The sequence below is a fragment of the Sciurus carolinensis genome, chromosome 2, assembly GCF_902686445.1.
Source record: "Sciurus carolinensis chromosome 2, mSciCar1.2, whole genome shotgun sequence".
NCBI classification, from domain to species: domain Eukaryota; kingdom Metazoa; phylum Chordata; class Mammalia; order Rodentia; family Sciuridae; genus Sciurus; species Sciurus carolinensis.
In genome coordinates this window covers 98,696,254-98,715,481 of record NC_062214.1, presented here as the reverse complement: position 1 = coordinate 98,715,481, position 19,228 = coordinate 98,696,254, and the positions used below count along the sequence as shown (strand labels likewise).

Sequence of the window (19,228 nt, the reverse complement as noted above, 5' to 3'; positions counted from 1 at the left end):
GTGTGCCATTAAAACATACCAAATGATCCATCACTAATTTATTTCTCCTATCAAGGAAGGATGTCACCAAGTTTGCAAAGAACCAAACTGGGAGAGATCAAGTGATTCATACCATATTTTGTCTAGCTCAGACTAGGTGAGACAGCTTCTGCTAAGCTTTGTCACTTGAAATCTAAGAAATGGTTTATACTAATATTTTCAATGTTACAAATAAATGCCTTTAACTCCTCTTTTGTTCCAGAAACTTTTGAGCACCTTCCTCATCAATTGCCCGCAGTGTTCAGTGTGGGGGGGTGGGAGGGATGGGGGGGTTGGGAATCATCTGAAATTTGCTGCCCATTTCTTTGCACAGAACATGAAATATGTATATTCATTTGTCATGTTTTGGTCACATCCACAATTATCTCTACTTCCTTCAACTCTGCATCAAGAAAAAATGACTTCTTATCACCACAAACTATCCTCTGTGAATAAAGCAATGAGGACCAGCATCTTGATCCAACCATTTTTACTCACAGAGGGAAGTCCTTGCTTGCTTACTTGTGGTTAGCCCTTCCTCGGTACCAACTCCAGTTTCCCTTCCCATCTATAGCATAAATGATAAAATTACATGAGAAAAAAATCCTCCCGTCTTTAGCATGAACTTTCCGATGAAAAGTCGTTGGGCACATTTCTCCCACCCATGCAGGGTGCAAGTAAACAACCAGTTCAGTTCATATTCTGTGTATAAATGATTCTGTTCAAGGAAAATATCTGCTAGCCTGCACACCTGATAGGAACTCAGCCTCTGCACATGTTCCTAAAGTGCCATCCTGAACCAGCAGCAGCATCTGGAAACCAGTTAGAAATGTAAATTTATCTGCTCAGTCCCAGACCTACCGAGTCAGTACCTCTGTGAGACTCAGGGTTCCAGTGATTCTGATACATATTGAAGTTTGAGACCTAACAGTATCATATAAGATTATTGTCAATATTTCATTCTGTTTTCTATTCTAATGTATTCAACACTGACTTTGTAATTATTTTTAAAGTGTTTGAGCAACAGTGTAGACTGTAATCATTTTGGATGACTGGTACACAAGTTTGAACAAGTCTCTGTTTTGCTATTTTCTCTGACTACATTGACAATAGCATTCAATACAACATATTGAAAGTACTGTTTGCATTTGTTCTGGAAAATCTCAGTTGGTTTACCAGAGAGATAATTTTGTCTTGTTAAAAGCGACCTAAGAGAGCTGAGGTTGTGGCTCAGTGGTAGAGCACTTACTTGCCTAGCATGTGTGAGGTACTGGGTTCAATCCTCAGCACCACATATAAATAATGAGTAAAATAAAGGCATTGTGTCCATCTACAAATAAAAATTTAACAATAAAATTTAAAAAATGACCTAAGAACTTCAAATTATAATTTAACCAAGTTTCACAACAAAAATAAATGCATAAAGAATTAGGGGTAAGTAGACTCATAAACTACTGAAACTTCTTTCTGATATTCATCATCACGTGCACATTTTGCTGCTGCATGAAGTCCTCCTTTTCATATTGTCCCAACACTCACAGATTTGTGTTCCACATTTGAACTATAATGTTCATTATTCAGTCTGCAAAGTTTTTCTGAGATACAAGCTCTCTTGTCTAAATGTATGTATATGCCACAGAACTAGTTGTGAACCAATGGTCCATTTTTAAGAATTGTTGTAACAAAAATGTAAATTTATCAGAACATATAAATGATATAGAAATATGCCATAAGCTGTACCCTGTTTTTTGACTTTTAAATACACAGATGAACAGACTGACACAATCCTTTTGGTACATGGGCCCCCAATGAATATGTTATAATTTTGAAGAATGAAACATGATTTCTGTGAAAATAATCATTAAATGTTTATGTCAAATTTGTAAAATACATATGAACCAAATTGCTCCATCATATTTTCACCTAAAAGTGCCAGACAGCCCACAGAACTACACTGCCTTCTAAATCCTATCAGAACTCTGTTTCCAATCTTTTCCCATCTTCTCCAAGAGTTTCAGTTATTCCAATCTATTAATTCCTTCTCTTCTCATTTAACTCAACTCAACAACTACAGATTGGGCTCCTCTCTGTGAAACATCCCACAGTCATGAGCTGGACACAGGTGAGAGACAGTCCCCACACTCCTCAGATCCCCAATGTGACAGACAGTAATTCCGGGCTCTCTGCTACCAGGCAGATAGTGGAATTCTGAGACCCAGACCAGATGAAAAGAGCAAAGGGCTGAAGAAACCCAGAGAGGGAAGAAGTCAATCTTGACTCTCCCCCGATACCTAAGAACACACTTGCTAGCTGTAGCTAACTCCTCTAGTTGCCCTGCTCTTGCACTTACTGACACACTTCTCAAAAGCATGGTCCAGGTACCTGGATTCCATTGCTTCATCACTTACTTCCTCCTTACCCTCTTGCATCACAGTTCCCAACTTCAACACTTCAGCATTCTCTGTGGTATTTGTTCTCTCCCTGTTTCCTTTCTACTTCCTTGAGTGCCTCTCAGGGGTGGGGTGGAGTGGGGTACATATCAGAACTCCTGTGGGGCTTTCTCAGCCTCCACCTCAGAATCTCCCCAGTCATTCTCAACCACCACACATGAGTATCCTACAGAGGACACCAATGCCCAGAATTCCCTGGTAGTTCCTCTGCAATATATCAACCTGGCTAGGCTGAATATTTTCCAGAATTTCCCTTCTGCTTCGTGTGGACCACAAACAATATTTGGGGGAGATAAGGAGGGCAGAAGTGAAGCAGTAGCCATTTTAATGCTCCTATAGACGTTTCTTATCTCCAGACTCATCTTCTTGGCATAAACCAGCAACCAGACCTGCACCTGCTTCACCTGCCCCAGACCCTCCTTTAGCTCCTTGGACTCCTGAGCCAGGTATATGTTGCTATCCTTGTGATGGACTGTCCTGGTTTTTGCAGAACACCCCAACATCAAGATCAGAGGCAACAAGAACTGACATGAATTTCAGGACACCCTTCTGGGTCCCAACTGGTTCTCACTTTTTACCTCCATCCTCCATTTTACATCCATCTTCTTTCCTGACTGCCTGTCCTGTGGACTTCAAGCTTCAGCATGAGACACAAAACCAACACCTTACCCAGGTGCATAAAGTCAAATCACTGTGACACCTCTTCACATGTAGATGTTCATTTGAAACCTGCTTGATAAACTCCAGATCAACTATGTCAGAAGCATGGCGGCCCATGCATAAGTATATTAAAAGCACCCCTGGTATTTCTAACATGGTTAAACACCATCTACTCTGGGTGAAATCTCCACATACAATTGCAAATTGAGAAAGATTTAAAATCCTATTCTGTCCTACCTGTGTGTTTTCTCTGATTCACCCCTCCTTTCCCTTTTCCATTAATCCAGCCCCTATCTCACAGCTGCAATCTCCCTATCTCTAGTCTTCCCTCCTTCCATTTCACCCCTTCTAAGGCTCCCAGACTGATTTGGAAAAGTGTGCATAACATCCCTCCATGCTCGGAGGCTTTCAGCAACCCTCTGTCCTCCAGAGACCAACTCTAATCTCTTTACCTGGTATTCAAAGTCCTCCAGACTCTTCCTTCTTCTCACCTGGCCAACCTATCCTTCTACCAGCTTGCCAGTGTAAGCCCAGACTTGAGGACCTTCTTAACCTCCATCAAACCAAGGAAGAACTAAGCAGTGGTCACAGAGCCAAATGGGAAAGGTCCTCCCCTGGCCTCCTTGGATTCCCAAGACTACTAGGTGGGTAACACCCCCTGCCTATTACACCATGCCACCTCCATCTCCCTCCCCTCCCTTCCCAATCCCACTCACTGCCTCCTATTTTTAATAGCAAGTGCCTGAATTTTCATTTGGGTTCTCATATTACCAGAGGTAAAAATAAAACCAATTCATTTGTACAGATGCCTTTAATAAGCAATAGTTGGCTCTTCTGTCATGTCCAATTCATTCTCCTGCTACTATGATCCTACTCCCAGAGCTCAAGGAGGAAGATAGTGTTCTGCTAACCCTCCACCATAAATATAGCCTAAACCAAAGGGGCTCTTCACCTCTTCTCCCAGTCAAAGCCAGCACGGATCTGTGATACCCAATAAGACCTCATATGCTAGAATTCTCTATAGTAGTATATGAACTGACTTTAAAATTTCTTTGCTCAACATGGAAAATTTCCTTGTCCTAGAATTTCCAGATTGCATCTTGAAAAGGAGGTCCTACACACATAGTACATTTGCAGTCAAAGCTGTCTTTCCAGAAATGCTAGGAAATTAATCATGGCCATGCAGGAAACCCTCATCCCATGATTTTTCTATGATTCCCACTATCATAATATAATATAAAAAGTAGATATTGGACACTTCCCAAGGTCTACATCCAAGCTTTTTGCTTTAATTTTTCACTTTTTTCTTTTTATTACCCATTCATGTACTAATGTTTATAATGAAAATGTTTTCTCTGTATTTCACCACATAAATACTCACCCATATTTTTCAGCAAGTCCTCTGGCTTCTTCTTCTTTTACTACTCTCTGGTCTTCCAAATCACTCTTATTTCCACATAGCACTATGTCTGGGTTTTCACAATATGCATGCATTTGTAGCTGGCCTAACAATATAAGAAAGTTTATTGTAGGCAAATAATAATGTAAGCACATGATCAATAAAGAATACATGCAAAAGTGTTCTGAAAACCATAAATGTATACACAGATTTAAGAAACCAATATAATACTTCAAAGCATCAATAATCTAATCTGTAAACTGAAAGGAAGGGATAGAAATATAAAACTTATTCCTGTCTTTAATACATATCTCAGTATTATTTATATCAGAGTCATGGGAGACTGTGATAACACTCAAAAATATGTGTGCCCACACATAACACACAAAAAACACTTTTCTTTTAACATTTTCTCTCCATGAGCAATGGCATTTTTAAAAGGACTATCTTTCTCTAAACTAACCTATTTCTACCTAAAATGTCTTTCACAATTTTTTATTATTATAAGGCAGAATCAACCTATTTAAAACAAACAAGATACAGGATTCAGTGAAGAGAGAAGACACAGAATAAACAGTAAATGATTCCATCACCAGAATCAAGGGATGGCAATTCTTGCCCTATAACTTTTTTTCTTTTCACCTAAAAACCTGTAAGAAGGCATAATTATTAAAAAGCAATGAATCAAAAAAAAGATCTTCACTATGCTAAATAGTCTCATCTCCCACAGAAGAAAAATAAAGTCATATTTCTTACATCACAGAATAAAATTAAAGCAGCCCTGACTTTCACAATAAGGCCTATCTCAAAGTTCATGGCCTAGTTTACTTTGGGTCACCATTAACCAAAAAATGTTGACATTTTAGTTTCTCATTATGAACTCGTGTCCTTTGTATCTTATCAAGAGAAAGTCAGCAAGCATTTCCTAAAAATGAACACAGGCCTGATACTTTGCATGGAATTTCAAGAAACTATCCTTAGCCCTCAAGGGACAACGGAGTTAACAAAACCTACACTGGCAAAACCAAACTGTGTTTTGCCTGTGTCCAGGAAAGCCATGTCTTTTCCTCCCTCTGGGTTGCTGCACACACTGTCTCACACTTGATAACCAGTCACAACTCTCCTTCAAGACTTGGTCACGTCCATTGTGGAGCCTCTGTGGTCTCCAGAGGGGATCTGTGCTCTGTTAACACCTCAGATGCCCACCATCATGACCAAGAACATGGACTAGTGTGCCTCGGCTTGAATTGTGGCTCTTTTGTTTACTAGCTGTGTGACCCTGAGGAAGTTATTTGATTGCCTTAGTTTCTCCATCTAGAAAAGGTGATAATGACAATATTCCTAGGGTTATTCCTAGTTAATTCAGTGATCTTCCATGTAAGGTCTGTGGACCAGCAGTCTTAGCATCACCTGAGAACTTGTTAGAATGCAAGGGTCCTACCCCTTATCTACTGAGTCAGGAACAGTGGGTAAAAATGGGGGGGGTCTAAGATTCCATCTCACCCCAATTAGAATGGCAATTATCAAGAATACAAGCAACAATAGGTGTTGGAGAGGATGTGGGGAAAAAGGTACACTCATACATTGCTGGTGGGGATACAAATTAGTGCATCTTAGAAAACTTGGAATGGACCCACCATTTGACCCAGCTATCCCACTCCTCTGCCTATACCCAAAGGACTTAAAATCAGCATACTACAGAGATACAGCCACATCAATGTTCATAGCTGCTCAATTCACAATAGCCAGATTGTGGAACCAACCTAGATGTCCTTCAATTGATGAATGGATAAAGAAACTGTGGTATATATATATACAATGGAATATTACTCAGCTATAAAGAATAATAAAATTATGGCATTTGCAGGCAAATGGATGAAATTGGAGAATATCATGCTAAGTGAGATAAGCCAATCTCAAAAATCCAAAGGGCGAATGATCTCGCTGATAAGCGGATGATGACACATAATGTGGAGTGGTAGGGGGGCAAAAATGGAGGAAGGAGGGAATGTATAGAGGGAAAAGAGGGGTGGGAGGGGTGGGGGGAAGGGAAAAAGAACAGAATGAATCAAACATCATTACCCTATGTAAATGTATGATTACGCAAATGGTATGCTGTTACTCCATGTACAAACAGAAACAACATGTATCCCATTTGTTTACAATAAAAATAAATTAAAATTTTAAAAATGGGGGGATCTGATTTTTAACAAACCCTCCAGGTGATTCCAATGCACACTCACACTTGAGAACCACATAATTAATAAATTAAATCATTTATAACAGTTATATAAATATTACTAAAAACAATGGTTAATAGTGTTTTAGAAATTCTAGGAGGTGTAATTATACTTGATGTTTTCTTTTAATTATTTTTCTACTATGTGAATTACTTTTATAAAAAAGTAAATTAATCTTATTTGGAAAATCTCTCTAAAGACAAAAGTATATACCTAAATAGCTACAACCTGAGATGATATGTGATAAGGACCCTACAAACAGTGAAAATTTTAACAGGGGTTAAGAGGAGAGGATAAAATTTACTCTAATAAAACTGATGACAGAAAATTTCATATTTGCCAGGTTTTAAAGAACAGGCATAACTCTAACTTTTTTTAATGGTGTGGTTGTGGAGAGGGCTTTCCAGTTAGAGGGGATAATAGAAATAAAAATAGAGGGTAAAATATGAAAAATATGTGCTGTTGGACTCATAGCATTATGTGATGCTAAAGAAAAAAAGTCTAGAAATTTAGGCTCCTTTAAAGTTTTGTTACAATACTAGCTGGCCCTGGGTGAGGAACAAATCTGGGTATGTTGCTGACTCCTCTGAACTGCAGGAAAGCAGGGGAGTAAAAACACTACCTGATTCCATTCAGATTTCAATCTGGGCCCAGAGGACTCAGCTCACTGTTCAGTCTCCTAAACTGATCCAGGCTCACTCTTAGACTCTTATCTCCCTTGTCAAAAGACCCATACTCCTCTCCCTGGCCAATCAGGGCCCAGGAGCCAGCTACTTCTCTAATGCAATGCACCTCTGTGCTGACAAGCTACCTACATACCTACCTATATGCATACATACATTGTGAGTTATTATTTTGACCAACATTTTTAAAAAGCAGAAGAAATGGATGATCTCTATGATATTCAAATTGCTAATGGAGGAAAAAATAACATATGCATATAACTAACAAATTTTCATTTCTAATTAAGATTTCATATTACCACCTCTGGCATTCAACATTATTTCTTCTTGTTTAAATGGGGGTGGAGTGGGGAGAATACTTCCCATTAAAAAGATATGAAATCTTCAATATGTATACGTTTTCTTTTCCTGACTAGGCAATAAGGATTTTATTTTTTTAACTTTCCAAAGAAAACAAAACAAAATACTAACATACATACTCATACAGTCACGTAATTCTGTTACTTATCTAACTAGCTAATAAGATGGGTAAGTCTTATCTAATGTCTCAGTTTCAGTTTCTACTTGTGAAAAACAGTTGGGGTTCATTATCTTTCAATGCTAAGATTCTATGAGCAATCTCTAGTGACCCTTACTAAGCATTTTAGAAAGTCCCAGAACTTGTTCAGATGATGTGAAGGAGAGGATGACACCTAAGGACTGAGAGATTAGGAACTGCCACCATCACTCAGCTGTGAGGGGAATAGCAAGGTGTGAGAATTGGCCAGGCATCTTGCAAAATGAAGCCCAGTAAGCCTAACAACATTGGGGAAATCCATATTCAAAGTACTGAAAAGCTATTCAACTCTTACTGATCAACTTACTTGAGAAAGGGCATAAAAGACAACTGAACAGAAAGCCAAACACTACCTGTCCTTATATAAGTATATTACAGCTCAGACTCAGGGTCCTCACCCTGGGATAAGGACACAACACCTACTGGAATCTCCTTGCTAGGTAGGTGGTGGTGAGGATCAGATACAAAGTATGTGGAAATGCTCTGAAGAGCACAGCATGTAAGAAAATTAATTAGTAATTTTTTAAATAAGATTTTCTACTGTCAAATAATAACCAATTATCCTTTCATAACCCAAGAAAGTCAAGTAATTTTTAAGTAGTACTTGTAAGTAAGTGCTTTAAAGATTTGGATGTTAAGAATATAACATCAGCCACAACAATGTTCATAGCTGCTCAATGCACAATAGCCAGATTGTGGAACCAACCTAGATGCCCTTCGATTGATGAATGGATAAAGAAACTGTATATATATATATACAATGGAATATTACTCAGCCATAAAGAATAATAAAATTATGGCATTTGCAGGCAAATGGATGAAATTGGAGAATATCATGCTAAGTGAGATAAGCCAATCTCAAAAAAACTAAAGGACGAATGATCTCACTGATAAGTGGATGATGACACATAATGGGAGGTAGGAGGGGGGCAAGAATGGAGGAAGGAGGGACTGCATAGATGGATAAGAGGGGTGGGGGGGGAAGAAAAAATAACAGAATGAATCAAAAACTATTATCCTAGGTAAATGTATGATTACAAAAACGGTATGCCTCTACTTCATGTACAAACAGAGAAACAAGATGTATCCTATTTGTTTACAATAAAAATGAATTAAATAAATAAAATAACAAATTTTTAAAAAAGAATATAACATCACAGGCTTCTCTGATGGATCCTCTAGGATTATATTAAAATAACCAAAGAAAACGTGCGTTTGAAAGCTGTTATTTGTTCAAACAGCAGGATTTGTCTTTGCTAGAAACCAATCATTTCAGAGGTTAGAATCTGTTCAATGAACCAAAATGAAGGCTGTTGTATATTGTGGTAGGGATGATATTTGCCAATGCAGTTCTAGAACTTTCTATGCCAGGTTCTCCTGGCAGAAGCTCTACCCCTAAAAGCAGAGAAGGGGCTTCCAAGAACAGAAAGGACACAGAGACAGGGGTATGGTCCATTAAGGCTTCAACGGACAGCTACATCTATGTAATATATCCTTAACATCCAGGGATGATACAAGAATTAGCACACAAGAGACAAGCAGATGCTTAGAGGGTTTAACTACTTCCTCATCTAAATGATGAAGATAAGGGTTTCCTCTGTACAATAGACTTATTAAATGATGACATGTAAAATGCTGCCTTGTAACTGGAGCACAGACATACTTAACAAATCAGAGTTAGTAAAAGCAGGATATTTCAGTCATCTTTGGTCCTAAGCTTAATGCCATGTTTTTTTAAATAGCATTTACGATAAAAGCTCCTCCAAAAGAATCGCAACAGAAGTAGATATAAGGGGGTACTCTACCTCCTGGAGAAGGGAGCAGAGGCAGGGAAATAACACTTACTTATCCAGTTTCGGACATTGAGGAAACTCTGCTCATTTGTCAGATCAAAAAGTAGAAGAAAACCCATAGCATCTCTGAAGAATGCTGTTGTCAAACTACGAAACCTGGGAACAGAAAAACAGATTGGTCACCTAAACCACAGCACCACTCCTGAAATATAAGCTGCCAGCAATGCCCTCAGCCTCTTACAAAAGCTCCTCAATAACAAATCTCATGATGACATTCCAAAAGTGCATAGCACCAGTATTTACCACTTATATAAGTCATGTATTAGTAGTCCATGGGACCTGAAAACCTAGCCTGCTAGACAGAGCTGAGGAGAGCTAGTTCATGATCTTGCAATCTCAGCTAAGAATTAATTGTATAACTAGTTAATTAGGCCAAAAGCAAAAATGCTTGCTGTGTAAGTTTTCCTTCTGTGAAAGCTTGGCTTGACATTACAAAGTGTCCTGTGATCTTTTAATTTCAGTCTTTATAGATCTCTTATCTCTGATAATCATTTCTTTGCTTTAAGGTGGGAATGATACTCCCTACTCTTTCTTGGTACTCTGCCTTATTCCAAGTCTTTGTCCCGCTGTCTCTTCTCTCTCCTTCTAAGAGTCAGTTTCTTCTCATTTTGATTATATGCAAAGCCTGGAACTGACAGGCAGGCTCTGGAGAAGAAAATAATCGTATAAATTCCTCATCTAATCAGCAATATTAGATTTTTCTCTATGTTTAATCAATTGTTTATTTAAAAACCCTTATTATTTAGAGATACACACCAAAACAGTTACAAATGAAATAATACAACATCTCAACTTTGTTTCCAAATACTCTGGAAGGGAGTGAGAAATACTAATGGGCATACATGAAATAAGATTGGTCACAACTTGATAACTACTGAAATTGACTGATAGGTACCTAGGTTCATTGTACTGGCCTCTCTGCCAAAAGGTATATGCTTGAAGTTTTTCATCATAGAAAGTTAAAAATAAATAAATAAAATCCTTCAAGAAGGCTGTGAGATAAAAACAGGCTGTAGCTAACTAAAACAATCTTACATCAAGATGTCATGTGGTTTATTTTAGTCAAATAACCTCTGACCATATGAATTAATTCCAACCAGATTTTCCACTAGATTTCCACAATTAGGTAATGCATGTAACTTTGTAACTTTCTTATAGTTGAGTAACAGCAACAGTACATGGGGAAAAGTGTACAAGTCTAAAAAAATAAATGAAGAAAAAGAAAAAAAAAGTCTACAAGTAAGAATGTTCAATTTGAAAAGGATTCATTTTTCCTTTGACCTTGTCTGAAATAAAGCCACCATTATCATCTTGGACTAGTAAATTTACAGCTAATTTGGTAGCATATCTTATCCAGGCACACATCAGCTAATTGGCTGACTTTTCCTGCTCAGGTCACTGTGTGAAGAGTGTAGCTGTCTCCTTCCTCTAGTCAAGAGCACATCTCTGAAGACTGCATACCTCTCCTGCCCAGCAGTGTCCCATAACTGCAGGTGGATTCTCTGGCCTCTGCCAATGGCTCCGTCTGGCCCATTGGCCCTGTACACCTAAAATAGCAAAGTAAAAGAGAAATCAAAAGAACTTCTGAGAAAGTGAACTCTTCTTGCCTTTCTATTCAGTACAAATCCCCAAGGCATCTAAACTTCTCAAAAGAATCCCATCTAGAAGATAAACATGATGGCATTTTTATGTCAAATATTTGCATAATTTGTACTAAAATATATACTTTATAAGTATATTATACAAGTAAAAAGAGCTCCAATTACCAGATTAAAAAATACATGTTTATATCATAAAATGTGCAAATAATATAAAAATTTATATAAAAGTTATAATCAGTTTACCTTTCCCCAAAATTCCTTCAGGTCACTAGTTTCAAGAAATATTGCCTTTCTATGGCTTTTCCATGTCCCATCTTTTTAAAATGTTCTTAAAACAATCTTATAGGAAGCATTTTGGAACAATAGGGAAAGAACCTCCACAAATCTCCCCATAAAATGGTAAAAATGTTAGCAAAAGAAAATTGTCAAAATAAACTTTTACAAAACTCTGGAAATTAACAACAGCTTGCAATGTTAGGAGGAGCATTTATTCAAGAAAAAGTGACTGAATATTGGTAAAAACAGTAACCTCTAACTTGCCCTATCCCTATCCCACTCATCTGAGTTCTGCAGTAGCATTAAAAACTAACAAATGCAAGAGTAGATATGGAAGCCCTCAGCCTAGCAGGGAGCCTGAAGATAATGGTGGTGGAACAGGTTTGGAGTTCCCTATAAGCCCCATCTTCAAAGAATTGTTGGGAAGCTTGCAGAAAAGCTCCATCCCTAGGCTTTGTCTCTATCAGATCACTCAGAAAATTACTCTATAATTACAGCCTTACCTTTACAGTTTTTGTTAAAAATAATCAGCAGCAATCATTTAACACACAGCTACCAGGGGTAGTATTATCAGTTGGGGCAAACAAAAGTCTAATCAAAAACATGTGAAACAGAAAAAGGAAAAGGATATTTCCACAGGATATTTTTAAATCTCACAAATATTGCTTGGAACTTGCAAGACCAATTATGTGCAAGGCTGTACAGATGCCCAGGAAAGACCTAAAAAGGCCCTAATATCTCACCTCTGACTGACCTTGAGGCTCTTCTCAAGCAAGAAGTAAAGAGTAAGACAGAGAATACATGAACAGTAAAAACAAGGAACCCAAAAGGGGGTGGGAAGCTGATTTCTAGAGTTGCCACATCATACTATTTTAAATGTCCAGTTTTCAACAAAATTTATAAGACAAACACAGAAACAGGAAAATATAGCTCATACACAGGGGAAAAAACAACCAATCAAAACTATTCCTCAGGAAACTCAGGTGTCAAAGACAAAGACTTTACATCAGCCATTTGAAATAAGTTCAAAGAACTAAAGGAAACTATGCCTAAAGAATGAAAAAGAGGGCTGGGGAGATAGCTCAGTTGGTAGAGTGCTTGCCTTGCAAGCACAAGACCCTGGGTTCAATCCCCAGCACCACACACACACACACAAAAAAAAAAAAAAAAAAAAAAAAAAGAAGAAGAAGAATGAAACAATGACTTACTAAATAGAGAATAGCAATAAGGAGATAGATATAAAAACAAGTGAATAGAAATTCTGGAATTGAAAATACAATTACTGGGGCTGGAATTTAGCTCAGTGGTAGAGCACTTGGCCAGCACACACAAGGCCCTGGGTTTGATCCCCAGCACTTAAAAAAAAAAAAAAAAAAAAAACAGTCACCCCAAAATACTGCTTTAATATATTAGTGGCTTATGCTTCACGTATTTCTTTCTGCTTCTCTCCCCACCCCGCCCCACCACATTAAAACATATCCATCACCTGAACCATTTACCAAAGATTTCTGTGTGAACTGACACAAAACTTATGGTAAAAAATAAGAATATATGCATTAGTTTAGAAGAAGGCTAAGGTACTCTGACCAAAAGACCACACAATGTAGTTGTGGCTTGATGATCGGGGAGGAGAGGGACAAGAAGAAGGGATTCATAAGGGGTTGAAAGAAACTTTGGGGATGATATATTTTTTCATTTTTGTGATTGTGATGATTGCTTCATAGGCATATACTTAAGTCAAAATGTAATAATTTTTCAATTGAAATACATGAAGATTATTGTATGTCAATTATACATCAAGAAAGTTAATAAAGTATGTGGCTTAAAAAAAAAGGCAGAGGAGAAAGAGAGACAGGACAAAAGGAAGGAAGGAGGGAAGGAAGATGAATGGGAAGAAAGGAGAGGGACAGAGGATTAAAGGAAGAAAGGGAAGATCAATTACTGAAATGCAAAGTTCACTAGAAGGGCTCAACAGCAGATCTGAACTGACAGAAAAATATAATCAATAAATTTGAAGATAGGTCAATTAAGATTATCCAGTCTGAGAACAGAAAGAAAACAAAATGATGAAAAATGAAAAGCATCGCAGACAACTGTGGTTTTTAAAGTGCTGAAAAGACTATTTAACCAAGAAATCTACATCCTTTTACAGCTATCCCCTAAAACTGAAGGAGAAATTAAGACTTTTTCAAACAAAACAGAAAATGCATCACTAACAGACCTGCCCTACAAGAAATACTAAAGACAATTCTTGAGACTAAGCTAGGAGAACAGTCAATGGTAATTCAAATCCATAAAAAGAAATAAAGAATACCAGTAAAAGTAATCACATAAGTTAAATATGAAAGACAGTTCAAATATATTTTTGTTTGTAACTCTTTTTTTCCATCTGATTAAAATACAACTGCATTTGGCAATAATTCTAAATCTGTGTTGATAGACTCCAAGTTTATGGAGATATAATTTGTATGACAATAACAACAGAAAGCAGAAGAGAAAGTGAAACTAAATAAGATCAAAGATCTATATAGTATTGAAGATACCTTAATAGTAATAAAAACAAAATCATTAAAAATTAAGATGACAATTGTAATACCCAGAGGAATTAAGGAAAAAAATAATAATATAGAGTAAACAAATGAAAAGGAAATTAAAATGGTACACTGGAAAATATCTACTGAACACAAAATAAGGCTGTAATAGAGAAATATAGGCAAAAAGAAGACTTAAGACAAAAAAGAAGCAGCAAAATGGCATACACAAATTCTCCTTTATCAGTAGCTACATTAAATGTAAATGAATTAAAAGCTCCAAATAAGTGGCAGAGATTAACAGAACAGATTTTGAAATGATACAATTATATACTACTACAAGAAAGCCACTTTGCATTCAATGACACAGTGGTTGTAAGTAAAAGGATAGGTAAAAAATATGGTATGCAAACAATAGGCAAAATAGAGCTGGAGTAACAATAATAATATCAGACAGAAGAAATATCAAGACCAAAATTGTTATTAGAGACAAAGGATATATTATAATGATATAAGGATCAACCCATCAAGAAGATAAAGGAACAAAAAGGGAAAAATAGACAACTGAACAATAATATTTAAATACTAAAACACTGCATTTTTAATCAGAGAATAATTAGGAAGGTCAATGAGGAAATAGGATACTTGAACAACACTGTAAATCAACTAGACATAACAGACATTTATAAACCACTCGACCCACCCAAACAACAGAAAAGACCCTTTCTTTTCAGATACACATGAAACATTCTCAAGGACAGACCATATGTTAGGCCATGAAACAAGCCTCAATAAACTCAAATGACTGAAATTATACCAAGTATGTTCTCCAACCACAATGGAATAGAATTAGATATCAATAAGAAAGAAAAGGCCCCCTAGTGAGAGCCTGTCTGAACAGAGCACGCTCCGAGTCCCGGAGCCCCTGCAGTGCAGTGTACTCCTGCAAAGAACCAGCGGAGAGCCTCGATCTGCAGTCAGCCTCAGGGATAAGAGCAGAGCAGCCGGAGACCTCTTCAGGCGGCTCTGCCCACTCCGGCTGCGGGCTCTCTTCACGGGGCGATCCAAGATGGCGGCCTAGAGGGAGACTGCACCTCCGGTCGCTCCACAACCCAGGAGTTAAGAAGGGGAGGCATTGAGAGACTCGGACTGAAGTGGAGCCACGGGTGAGTCTGCCCACTGGGTAAAGCTCGGCCCGGGTGGCAGGCCCAGATAGAGGTGGCTTATCGGAGCCGGGCAGGGCAGCTAGAGTCATCCACAGGCAGTCCTGCGCACTCCGGCGGTGGGCCCCGCCCACACAGCCAGCTTCTCCAGGTTCTCGGAACGGAACTGGCCCCCTAGTGAGAGCCTGTCTGAACAGAGCACGCTCCGAGTCCCGGAGCCCCTGCAGTGCAGTGTACTCCTGCAAAGAACCAGCGGAGAGCCTCGATCTGCAGTCAGCCTCAGGGATAAGGGCAGGGCAGCCGGAGACCTCTTCAGGCGGCTCTGCCCACTCCGGCTGCGGGCTCTCTTCACGGGGCGATCCAAGATGGCGGCCTAGAGGGAGACTGCACCTCCGGTCGCTCCACAACCCAGGAGTTAAGAAGGGGAGGCATTGAGAGACTCGGACTGAAGTGGAGCCACGGGTGAGTCTGCCCACTGGGTAAAGCTCGGCCCGGGTGGCAGGCCCAGATAGAGGTGGCTTAGCAGAGCCGGGCAGGGCAGCTTGAGTCTTCCCAAGGTAGTCTTCCACACTCCGGCAGTGGGCTCTTCCCACACGGCCAGCTACACGGTGCAGGCCCACAGTGAGAGCATTTCCGCACAGAGCCAGTTCCAAAACGTGGAACCAGTAGGGGGCTAGGGGCAGTATTCTTCGAATGAGCTGCTTTATCAGATTCCTCCAAGACATCAGGCTACTGAAGGCTGGGAGGTGATACACTGGAAATCTACTGGGACACTATAAGCCAATAGTGGAAAACTGCAACATCTCAGGGTCCCACTGACAACTGACCATTATGAGAAAACAAGGGAAGAAAATGTCCCAAACAAACCTAGATACTACATCAATAAAACCCAATGACAGCACAGCAGAAGAAATGTCAGAAAGGGAGTTCAGAATGTACGTAATTAAAACGATCAGGGAAGCTAATGAGGAGATGAAAGAGCAAATGCAGGCATTGAAGGAGGAGATGAAAGAGCAAATGCAGGCATTAAATGATCGCACCAATCAACAGTTAAAAGACCAAATACGGGAAGCAAGAGATCATTTCAATAAAGAGTTAGAGATACTGAAAAAAAACCAAACTGAAATCCTTGAAATGAAGGAAACAATAAACCAAGTTAAAAACTCCATAGAAAGCATAACCAATAGGATAGAACACCTGGAAGACAGAACCTCAGACATTGAAGACAAAATATTTAACCTTGAAAACAAAGTGGAACAAACAGAGAAGATGGTAAGAAATCATGAACAGAATCTCCAAGAACTATGGGATATCATGAAAAGGCCAAATTTGAGAATTATTGGGATTGAGGAAGGCTTAGAGAAACAAACCAAAGGAATGAACAATCTATTCAATGAAATAATAACAGAAAATTTCCCAAATCTGAAGAACGAAATGGAAAACCAAGTACAAGAGGCTTATAGAACTCCAAACATACAAAATTACAACAGACCCACACCAAGGCACATTATTATGAAAATACCTAACATACAAAATAAAGACAGAATTTTAAAGGCCGCGAGAGAAAAGAATCAAATTACATTCAGAGGGAAACCAATAAGAATATCAGCAGATTTTTCAATCCAGACCCTAAAAGCTAGAAGGGCCTGGAACAACATATACCAAGCCCTGAAAGAAAATGGATGCCAACCAAGAATCTTATACCCAGCAAAACTTACCTTCAAATTTGACGATGAAATAAGATCCTTCCATGATAAACAAAAGCTAAAGGAATTTACAAAAAGAAAGCCAGCATTACAGAACATTCTCAGCAAAATACTCCATGAGGAAGAGATGAAAAACAACGATGCAAATCAGCAACAGGAGGCGCTAGCCTAAAGGAATAGCCAAATAAAGGAGAAACCAAATCATGTCAAAAACAAATATGAGTCCATTGACTGGGAATACAAATCATATCACAATAATAACCCTGAATGTTAATGGCCTGAATTCATCAATCAAAAGACACAGACTGGCAGATTGGATTAAAAAGAAAAATCCAACAATATGCTGCCTGCAAGAGACACATCTCATAGAAAAAGACACCCATAGACTAAAGGTGAAAGGATGGGGAAAAACATACCATGCACACGGACACAGCAAAAAAGCTGGAGTATCCATCCTCATCTCAGATAATGTGGACTTCAAACCAAAACTAGTCAGAAGGGATAAAGAAGGACATTACATGCTGCTTAAGGGAAGCATAAATCAGCAAGACATAACAATCATAAATATCTATGCCCCGAACATTGGCTCATCCACGTACGTCAAACAAATCCTTCTCAATTCCAGAAATCAAATAGACCACAACACAATAATACTAGGCGATTTTAACACACCTCTCTCATCACTGGATAGATCGTCCAAACAAAAATTGAATAAAGAAACTATAGATCTCAACAACACAATCAGCAATTTAGACTTAACGGACATATATAGAATATACCATCCAACAAAGAATGAATACACTTTCTTCTCAGCAGCACATGGATCCTTCTCTAAAATAGACCATATTTTATGCCACAAAGCTACTGTTAGTAAATACAAGAAGATAGAGATACTACCTTGTACTCTATCAGATCATAATGGATTGAAATTAGAAATAAATGACAGAATAAAAAACAGAAACTTCTCCAATACCTGGAGACTAAATAATACACTATTATATGATGAATGGATAACAGAAGACATCAGGAGGGAAATAAAAAAATTCTTAGAAGTAAACGAGAACAAAGACACATCATATCAAAATCTCTGGGACACTATGAAAGCAGTACTTAGAGGAAGATTTATTTCATGGGGTGCATTCAAAAAAAGAAGTAGAAATCAACAAATAAACGAGTTAACACTACAGCTCAAAGCACTAGAAAAAGAAGAGCAGACCAATACCAAAAGTAGTAGAAGACAGGAAATAGTTAAAATCAGAGCCGAAATCAACGAAATCGAAACAAAAGAAACAATCGGAAAAATTAATAAAATAAATAGTTGGTTCTTGAAAAAATAAATAAAATTGATAAACCCTTAGCCACACTAACAAAGAGAAAGAGGGAGAAAACTCAAATTACTAAAATTCGGAATGAACAAGGAAACATCACAACAGACACGAGTGAAATACAAAACATAATTAGAAGCTATTTCGAAAATCTATACTCCAACAAAACAGAAAACCTTGAAGACATCAACAAATTTCTAGAGACATATGAACTACCTAAACTGAACGAGGAGGACATACACAACTTAAATAAACCAATTTCAAGCAATGAAATAGAAGAGGTCATCAAAAGCCTACCAACAAAGAAAAGTCCAGGACCAGATGGGTTCTCAGCCGAGTTCTATAAAACCTTTAAAGAAGAGCTCATTCCAATACTCCTCAAACTATTCCATGAGATAGAAGAGGAGGGAACCCTACCAAACTCGTTCTATGAAGCCAATATCACCCTGATACCTAAACCAGACAGAGACACATCAAGGAAAGAAAATTTCAGACCAATATCCTTAATGAACATCGATGCAAAAATTCTCAACAAAATTTTAGCAAATCGCATACAAATATATATTAAAAAGATAGTGCACCACGATCAAGTGGGTTTTATCCCAGGGATGCAAGGTTGGTTCAACATTCGGAAATCAATAAATGTCATTCACCATATCAACAGACTTAAAGTTAAGAATCACATGATTATTTCAATAGATGCAGAAAAAGCATTTGATAAAATACAGCATCCCTTCATGCTCAAAACACTAGAAAAAATTGGGGTA

General features: G+C 38.2%; 1 protein-coding gene across 5 annotated transcripts in view; it reads right to left on the bottom strand.

Annotated features, from left to right (window-relative positions):
* The window catches only part of Rab27a (RAB27A, member RAS oncogene family), a 97,855-nt gene that overhangs the window by 12,417 nt on the left and 66,210 nt on the right, over positions 1–19,228 (bottom strand). For all 5 annotated transcript variants that reach the window (XM_047542267.1, XM_047542268.1, XM_047542269.1 and 2 more), the window contains exons 3-5: positions 11,321–11,406; positions 9,852–9,955; positions 4,510–4,633 (exon numbers count right to left, since the gene is read on the bottom strand). In XM_047542267.1, the coding sequence (XP_047398223.1) occupies positions 4,510–4,633; positions 9,852–9,955; positions 11,321–11,406 (314 nt within the window). The remainder of the gene's footprint in view (positions 1–4,509; positions 4,634–9,851; positions 9,956–11,320; positions 11,407–19,228) is intronic.